This window comes from Halyomorpha halys, unplaced genomic scaffold (assembly GCF_000696795.3).
Source record: "Halyomorpha halys isolate HHAL.00 unplaced genomic scaffold, Hhal_1.1 Scaffold66.1, whole genome shotgun sequence".
Lineage (NCBI taxonomy): Eukaryota > Metazoa > Arthropoda > Insecta > Hemiptera > Pentatomidae > Halyomorpha > Halyomorpha halys.
Window position 1 is genome coordinate 1077407 of NW_027112997.1, and position 10031 is coordinate 1087437.

Below are 10031 nucleotides of genomic sequence, written 5' to 3' on the forward strand. Positions count from 1 at the left end.
CAGCCATGTTAAATGTTATTTCGTTTTACCACGGTAAAAGAAGGGAATTTTTTCCGATTTAACATGAGTTTTTCCATTTAACACACTTTAACATGTTAAACCAAAGATCATGAATACCCCTAAGGAGGCTTTTTAGTTTAAAATGTTCTAAAGAGATTCAGCACAAGGATGTATTTCCGACGTTAAAGAGGTTGAAGTCATTTTAATTCGGCCTACCAACTAGGGATGAGAGCACCTAGGAATCCCGGAGATGAATCTAGTAAAGCAATTCATTACTCTCGTAAGTTTCACCTCTTTCCTACCTGACAAGTTACCATAATCAAAACAGGGGAACATAAGAAAGGTAACTAGTTTTGGGGCTATAGAATCACGGAGTTAGGAATTGTTTAAGGGTAGTAATGGATTTAATGGTTCTTTACGATTTTACGCTGTCTACTAAGGGAAGAAAAACCACTTGTGGTTTTAGAAAATAAAATGCGTATTGTGTAGAATAGAAAGGTGAGTAGAAATAAATAAGACGACTTATAGGTTTATTTTTGGTGAAACCTATTTCAACAAAGACGGTATTAGATTTTTTTAAGGGTTGGTCTATTTTTACTGTAAAAGTCTAGAATGGACTCTCCTAAAATTAGAAAAAAATACGTGTCATAGTACTACACGAGGAAGAAAAAAATTGCAATTACAACTTTTTCAAACATTTACAGAAGACAAAAACATAATATATTAATAAATGTTTATGATATTCAATGAATTGTTTTTCTGTTGTGTTTTTACGTCTCAACTACTTCATTATAAACCAGTATATTTATATCCTGATTAATGGTTCAAATTGAAATAAAAGAACTAATAAAAAAAACTCTTAGAAAAATACAAACCATGTTAAATTTGCCATTAAAAGTAAGCAATAAAATTTATAATAAATATAATACTACATAACATAATATTTATTTATTCCTCTCCGTTTAAGGTAATTACTTGGGAAACAGATTTCGATAAACATTAGCTGTAGAAACATAAATAAATTCAGTGACATTAAGAAAACCGGATTCTAGTCTGTCATCAATCTCCTAAAAGATACAACCTTATAGATGAAATTAATAAGCTAGCTTTTTTTTTTATAGCTCCAATTATAAAGTAACTTTGATCCATCTCCTTTAATTAACGTCTAAAGTTAACTTATTAGTGTTAGTGAAGGGACCTTGCTTCCACGGGTTTCGAAGTTGTATTAATAAGAGGAATTTTCATATTTAATAGCAATAGAAAAGAAAATTACCCAAGCCAATGACCGTTACAGTCACCGAAATGCAACGACCACTGTACGATGGGAGACTCGGTGCTACTACCATTAACCAACCTTTATTTATATTGATAAAAAATCAATCACTATTTTTATATAAGTATTACTCATATTACAAAAGTAATTCATAACTATTAATCAAATTATAAAAGTAATTCATCAGTATTACTCAGAGAGATATGCTTTATTTAATAAGCAATGCTGTCCAAATACATCAGATTGCTAAAACACACATTATACTTATCAATCTATAATTAGATACATAAACTCTAAAATATTTTTCGCAGTGGATGCTCCTTGGTTCATAAGAAATAGCCAATTGCATCAGGAATTACAAATGGAGTTGATAGATTTATGAAGTTCCACTCTCATTTACTGACAGTTAAAGGAGCAGTGACTTACAACTTGGGAAACCCAACCACAACCCGAAGAAAGGCCCAGGCTGCTACAGGACATTCTGTTATAAATTCTATATTTATTCTATTATTCACACTGCTTCTATTTTTTTCTCTCTTCGTCTTTTTTTCAAATTAACTTTTTTTTTTACTATTAGAGGGCAATTGTTTGTTTTGTTACGTCTATGAATGTCGTCATTTTTTGTTATTAATTTTACATTTCTCTTTTATTAAGAAGCATTATTTTTATCTATTTATTGAATCTTATTTTCTTTTAATTATAACATTGGATATAGTTACGGTTGTCTTTTGTTTAAGATTATGCCCCCATAATCAATTTTTTTTTATATATTTAAATTTTTAATTGATAAATTTATTTATTGATAGATATTACAATCTGCCACACAATCGTGGGCAATAGGTAATAGTGATAAATGATCTCATACATACTAAAATAAAAAATTAAATTAAAAAAAAAATAAAAAATAAAAAACCTCTCTTAAAATATATACAAACAAAAGAATAGACAAGATGAACATAATCAAACTATCTGTAAGAAAAATAAATAAATAAAATAACATAATGATAAAATAATATATACAATATTTACACAATCGACCTGAGTATCCCTGAGCCCACTCTATCCCCCAGAGCTCAAAAGATCCCAGCGCATCCCTCTCGCCGCATCACTGGTAATGAGCAAGTGCGCTAAAGCCATAATCAATTGATAAAAAGAAAAAAAAAAATGTAACGGTTATATGAACCATATAATGCCCACCAGGCCGATCTGGTATTAAATAGATTAAAGAAATAAAATAATTACATATATTATTTAACAAACATACAAATTTTTGTACTTTAAATTACCTATATATGGAATATATAAGAGAAAGTATTGCGATCATGCGAAATTTCGAAATACATGCTTTGAGGTGCTTTGTGTCCAAAAATCCTAGTCTTGAAAAATGATCTGTGAACAGCCTAGTTCAAAAACGAAAGGTCGTACTAAATTGAAATCGCACATAGTCTGCTGATAGAGCTTAAAGAACCATTTTTTTAAAAAATCTTTCTCTAAATTACCTTTGATTTTGTTGTTGAAAAAAAATTATTCTCATTTTTAGCAATAATAAAAAAGAGATAAATACAAAATATTAAAGAATTTTATGAGTAAATAAGGGAAAAATAGAATTATCAGATTCTAATGGGAAAGCCGCGACCGCCCGAACTTTCCCGATTGCATTTCGGCTTCCTAAATCCCACCTTGAGAAATCCCAAAAATTTTTGTTCATCATTTTCGCCTTCCCTGACCATTAGATTTTTTTTTTTCGAAAGTCACAAAAATAGCCTTAAAATTTTACTTTAGGTTTTTGTTTTCAATAATAACTAAATATAAACTAAGAAATATAATTTTATTCTACTTGTTTCTCTCCTTCTCAAACTAAGTTACATTAGTTTTTTTCCGTGTTCATTCTTTCTCTCTTATTGTTCTCAACCATATCTACGATACAAAGTTATGGAAATACATAAGAATCACTCTAAATACAAACTCTATATTGCTGCTTATGAAATTCATATTCATTTGTAGATTGGAGGAGGATGGGGGGTAAATATGACCCGTATCCTGCCACTGTCATGGACCAATTATATCTGGATTTTATATTTTCAACATATTTTATTTAAAAACGAAACGACATAGTTAAATTTGTATTAGAAGCTGTCATTTCGACCAATAATAATTTCACTATATTGTTTCCTTTTTGAATTTCTGATCCAATCTACTCCTATAACTATCTAATCCTGGAGACCAATTATATTGTAGATCCTACTTTTCAAAAATATATTACTGTTACTGATTATGACTTATTATGTATATATGTGGATATATTCATGTACATATAGGAGTGGGGTAACTCAGTGAGTAAGGCACTGTGCTACCAACTCCAAGGACCCGGGTTCGAATCGGTTGTGGCAGATAACTATTTATTCTGTTGTTGTAGCCGTTAGTCAACCCTGTGGGTTTGGCAGTCCTCCCGGGGCACATCCAACCTCTATAAAGTGGGTAACCTTAATACGGGAAAAATCTGCTGGTCGAGCGTGATCATGAATCAATTACCTCCTTATACGACGGTTGCTCAAGAAACAGTACTTCCATACAAAGTACGGTTCGAGACTATGAGTTGTAGATATTTTCATTTCCATGCCCTACAATGAGAAAAACACAATTTTTTTTTTAGAACATACACTCTCTTCAAATAATTATCACATAAAATTCCCAACTGCAGTGTGTTTTACCTCATAATGCTAACATGTTCAAATTTGTGGAAGGACTGAAACGGTTTTAAAATGAAAGTAAGGTGTTTAAGCTTCGCCATATGTACCGGTTTTTACCAAAAAAATTAAGAAGTAAAATCATCCCCTTCTTCCAATTTTTTTGGAAACAACTAATTTTCATCATTGTTATTTCCAAAGTCGAAAAAAAAAACATGCTTGCATTCTAATTATTTTACACTTTTTAAATAATAATTTACTTTTCAACTAATCCTTTCATGTGTATTTCTTTCTTTCATTTCAAGTTAAAATCTATAATGCGTAAAAGTATTTTTATCATTGCGCCAAACCGAAACTTTTCTTATCGAAAAGTCAAGCATAACCGTACGCGGATTGACATCAAAGAAATCAGGTTTAGAAACTGTATGTATTAATTTTTAATGTACCAAATTATTTTAACAATAATAGATTTAAATAATTCGACTTGCTTTTAAACATTTATAAGAATAATTTGTTTCAAACACAAAAGGTTTCCCTCCTGTGAATTGAGCTCTGGGCGCCAGAATGTCTATCTAGAAAAGAATCAATACTTTATGTGCTGCTTCCATGTTGGTTTGGTTACAGTGGCCAGTGTCCCAAGTTCAGCTTGTTTGACAGGTGGTTTCAGAAAGTCTTTTTCTCCACTTGAGTTACATCATACGTGCTCTAAAGACAAATAGTTCTATTTAGTTTAGGGTTAGAGTGTGAAAAATCTTTACTATTGATGGTTTTTTCCTGTGCAACATCTTGGTTCATTAGAAGGTATTTCTGTTCCCTACTAGTGCCTATTCTGTTTTTTTATAGCTCTTGTCGTATTGTTTTATAAAGCCAAATTAAACTAATTGCTCGAGTTTATAGCGATAAAAGAAACGGGAGACCCAATTTTACAATTGCTAACATGATTAACCAAATTTTCATGGATTATAGAATGCTATTATTTGAAAGTTCCTCGTTTGTAATTTTGAGGTTTGTTGCAGAACTATGTATCATTTACGAATTAATAATGAATCTACTTTAGTAATTCTTTTCGAAATATTTACGATATTAATTAATTTTTCTCTTTAAAATTTAAGAATGATGTAGTTATTTTATTAAACATTTGTAGTATGCATTTCATTTTTTATAATATAGTTTGATTTTCAGAAAGTTTAATTATATCAATATGAGCGAAAAGTTGCTTAGTGGAAAAACAAAAAAAAAAAAAAAGTTTTCTTCATTGTATTTTAGGATATTAAAATAATATATATAAATTATCTTTTATTTTATTATTAGACGTTTAGAATTCTTTCTTTTTCATAACCTTTTTGCTAATAATTTTAATCTAACTACTATATGTTTTTTTTTATATTAATTCTGAATTTGTTAATTATTTATGAAGAAATTTAATATTAGATAAAGTTTTTCCATTCCTGCCATTTTTACTAATTGATTAGTACTTATTAGATGATTAAACATTCCTCTTCATTTGTATTTTTAGTTTAGATAAATATTTGAAAAAAATATATCTGAAGAAAATATCTCCTTGATATCCAATTTCTTTTCCAATAGTGGTTTTTGATATCATAAACAATTGTTAAATTTTTTTTTTATTATTTTAAGGATTATGATCTTTTAGACCAAAGGAAAAATACATTAGAATACATCAGATTCAATTGTTTTCAATCATTACTCAAAACATGGCATTATTTTATTTCTTGATTATTACACCATAACACTTAATACAGAAAAATTAATTTTTTGTATGATTTTAATTATGTTTCTTATTTGAAATATTACATTGGTGCAATAGTATTTTAAATACTATTTAGTTGGCCCCTTTTCTATCCCTTAAGCCTTTTAGCCCAATTACCTAGAATAATAAATATATAAATATCTTATAGATTATTTCCTATTTCAAAAAATGATTTTCCAATTATTCATTCAAATTTTTATTCACACTTTAGGGTGTTCATATAAATTGAATTTATTGGTCTCACAAAAACAATTCCACTTTACTGATGTTGACATTGTTCCTCTAAAGAGGTTTACATATGAAGAAAAAGTATTATTAATCAACAAAATCATTCAATTGGATCTGAACAAGTTAAATTAATTACTACCATTTTTATAAAATAGTTCTTATGATCTAATTTTCTATCCTTTTTTTTTTTTTTACTTCTATTCGACACTTTTATTTATTTAAAATAATTTATCACCAGCTCATTTAAAAATCATTTTTATCTCAGTAATCTTTCTTCCTCTACATTAAAAAACATTTAAATCATTATTGCAACCATATTACAATAAATTGTCTACAAACATTAAACAAGACATATCTACCTTAATGTCCCATTCATTCGTGCTCAAGCTTTTGTCTTCCTTTCAATATCTAATATTCTGATGACATAACTCAACTCAAATAATGTATCATGACTTACAATCTTATTATTACATACATCCAGTCAATCATTTTTGAATAAATATCTTAAGCCTTGAATAACTGATTGCATTTAAAAATACACAATCTTTATGCTTTAAAAATTAGACTTTTTTTATATATTTTGAAATACTCTATCTGTATATAAAATATTTGTGTTAAGAAGGTAATATGCATCAAAACTGATTTTGGTTAAAAGCTTTTAGTTGAATGATTCAGCTAAGTAAACATGATGGTGCAATAATATTTTTTTATTTTTTTTTTCATTTTTTCACATACTACATGAATTTAGATAAAAATCATGATAGCTTTTTTATTCTTAACCATTTGTTAATCTTCTTCCTTATTTATTCATTTCTGAGCTCTATTGTTAATAGTTGAATTTTGTTTCTAGGTGTAGTGAACTAATGGGATGTTGTGTGGTGAGCTAGGTGGGCACATCTACCCTCATCTTAACATAACCGCTACTAGAAATCCATACTTTTCCTTACTGACATATTTTGGAATGGCAAACATTGCTGCAGAAGAAGATATATACCTTGGTATGTATGTAGTATTTTGCTATAAACTACTAGTTTGATGTTATTGATATATAATAGCTTGAAGAACATATTAACAGAATTGGTCAGTTTTGGTTTTATAATTTGATTCTATTATTATTTTATATTGTACTTTGTTTATTACTTAACAGAATATTATAGTTAAAGAAGTTCACATATCAATTAATAAGGAGTGTAGTCCTAGTTCCTTATAAAACTCCTAATGCAACTTAATGTATTGTAGAATAGATGAAATATCCATTCTTCATCTTTTTCCGCCACCACTGTGCCTCCAGCCAATTAGACAACCCATTTTGGTCCTCTACTACCACTTTCTTCTCAAATAGGATTTTCCTGTCAAGTGTACCAAAATTTGAACACATTCCAATTATATTCTTTGGAAATCTTCTGGATCATTTGCCTTTTGGCCTTGTTTTCATTGATTTCCTTAGTACCCTGTCCTCTCCCATGATAGACTCATGTCCAAACCAGCAGGTTTGGAGATCGTTGTAGGCAAGAGTATTAAGGCATAACCTTAGCAACCTGGCAACTGCAACAGGGCTGGTTCGATTCCGGCCTAGAATGAAAACTCGACCTTCCCATTCTGGTTAGAATAGGGTGGTAACCTATTGGATAACCCTGCCCCTCCCCAATGACCAGGAAGGGTTTTAAAAAAAGAAAAGCGGATTTGTTAAATTTCAATGGTTAATTTAGGGGGAGATTTGGATTTCTTGGATTATTCAATCCATCCTTGCCCTACCCACTATCATGTATAGTTATTTCATTTCCACAACCTTAATCCTGGTAAACAACAGATTTGCATGACCTAAGTTCTTCTGCATATACAATGGTTAAAATTTTAATTATAGACAAATTTGGTCATGTTTCAGAGTTATTTTATATTTTTCCAGATTCTTTGAATTTTTTTATTAATACAAATTACATTCTACTTTCTCCAAATTTGCTTCATTGCTGATGTAAATCATCCACATAAAATCATTCAAATCCTCTTTATCATTTTTATTATTGTAATAACATTGTTCTTCTGATGGTTTATAACTTTTTCAAGAATGTTTTTTCTACCTGTGGTATAGTCTGTTGTAGTTCCTCTGGAGTTGGTCATTACTTTAATAGGAATAGAAACATTTGTACTTAAACTGTCTTCATGTTCCATTCTATAAATGTTATTCATGAAAACTATTAACAGTAATGAACTCTTGGCTACTTATCTGAACTATTCTTTTAGGTTGTTGACTAGCTAACTTAAGTTCTGAAAATAAAGATTTTCTTGAATATCTCTTAATTTACCTCCATTTTTGAGCATAGAATAAAATGCAGTTTTTAGATCTAAAAACCCATACATTTTCTATAATGATATAAGCATAGCTTCCTCCTTGGGTAATCACCATTCTGATCTTCAATTTTTTCTTTCCTTTATGACCAAGCAAGGATAAGGACGAGTAACAATAATCCTTAACAATTAATATATTTCTGCAAAAATTATAATCTGCTCATTGTTAATAGGTTATATGCCTACATAATGAATAAAAAAAAAAAAGCTAATAACTTCTGGAAATATGTAAAACTCAAAGGCAACATGTCTAATAAAATAAGAAATATTAAAAATGGTAATGGTTGTATTATTTCTGACCCAGAAAGATCTTAGGTAGATAGATACCACATTACATTTTCCTATTCTGCAATGACATAGAAAATGAAACAAAAATAATTCAATTTATCATCTAATCAAAAATTCTATTTTCACCATAAATTATTTCATGTTGTGAAATTACAAACTAAATCTGTACCACTACAACCCATGAAGGGTCAAGGGGTGCAGTACTTTGTAAGGAAGTACTGTTACTAAATCTCTACACTTATTTGTGCAAGGAGGAGATTCGGTCAGACGCACGCTCAACTGCCAGATTTTTACCCGATTAAGGGTACCTGCTCTAACACACACACACACACACACACACACACACACACACACACACACACACACACACACACACACACACACACACACACACACCACATCAAATCTCGAAATAAAAGTCATTGGGGCACTGTGATTCATTGCAATCCTAATTTTGATTTTTTCAACTGTTTTTTTTCTCTTATTTAAATCAGCTGGCTACTCAATTATTATCATGAAGCTGAGTTGGCCCATTGTTAATAGACCTAATTTGCTTTGAAATTATTTTTATGTTGCTGCCTGATATATTATGCAATAATTTTATGATAGCCCAACAAATTATAATTTAGTTAGAAACATTGTGGCTATCACTGAACATTTTAGCCAATTACTAAGGATTTATGTATTATCAGTTTTCTTAATGTTACAAATTTTAAGGTTTTTTTTTGGTTAAAATTTGCAGTGCTTACTAAATTCATTATTCACTTGTATACTGGCATAACCTTAGCATAAAACTTTGAAATAAATTTATTTTCCTATAAACAGCTTTCTTTAAAACAAAAGGTTGAGTGCATTTAAATGTAGGAATTAGAAATCTGTGGCTAAACATTCCTTGTATATATGAAAGACTATAAGGAAATATGATAAAGTATAAGGCCTACCAATCAGTTGGTGCTATGTTGGTAGCTCAAATATTCAGATTCTTATGGTCAATCGTAAGTAGTATATCTTAAAATTCATTTAAAACTTAATCATTCCTGTAGCTACTTGATTATCCTCATTAGCTCTAGTTGATCTCAGTTCTAACCTAACTGTGGAAAAAAACTTGACGTACCAAAAATTAAACCCAAATTTTTATAATTCATAGTCTGAAACTAAAAACTATACCATTTGGCTATTATTACAACATAACTAAAAAATAAATCTATAATTTAATTTAATCCTTTCTTGTCCAGGTTTGCATGATTGAATTTATTTATTTTTAATTTTAATCTACAATCTTTTTAATCTCAAAAGATTATATATTATTATATATATACAATCTTTTTAATTTTAATATACCCAGCAAAAAATAAGATACATGTTACCAATTTAATTGTTTATTTTTTAATTCTTTTAAAAAATATGTCTGTGATAAAAAACCCTCATTTCAAAAACA

At 29.1% G+C, this 10031-nt stretch overlaps 1 protein-coding gene across 3 annotated transcripts in view; it reads left to right on the forward strand.

Moving 5' to 3' along the window:
• LOC106692676 (protein Fe65 homolog) overlaps positions 1 to 10031 on the forward strand; it is a 76298-nt gene that overhangs the window by 40208 nt on the left and 26059 nt on the right. For 2 of the 3 annotated variants that reach the window (XM_014438763.3, XM_067050636.1), the window contains one exon: positions 6810 to 6957. In XM_014438763.3, the coding sequence (XP_014294249.1) occupies positions 6828 to 6957 (130 nt within the window). In that variant the 5' untranslated portion in view covers positions 6810 to 6827. Of the gene's footprint in view, positions 1 to 4579; positions 4762 to 6809; positions 6958 to 10031 lie in introns of those variants that run through there. The other variant, XM_067050635.1, reaches the window with a different exon arrangement.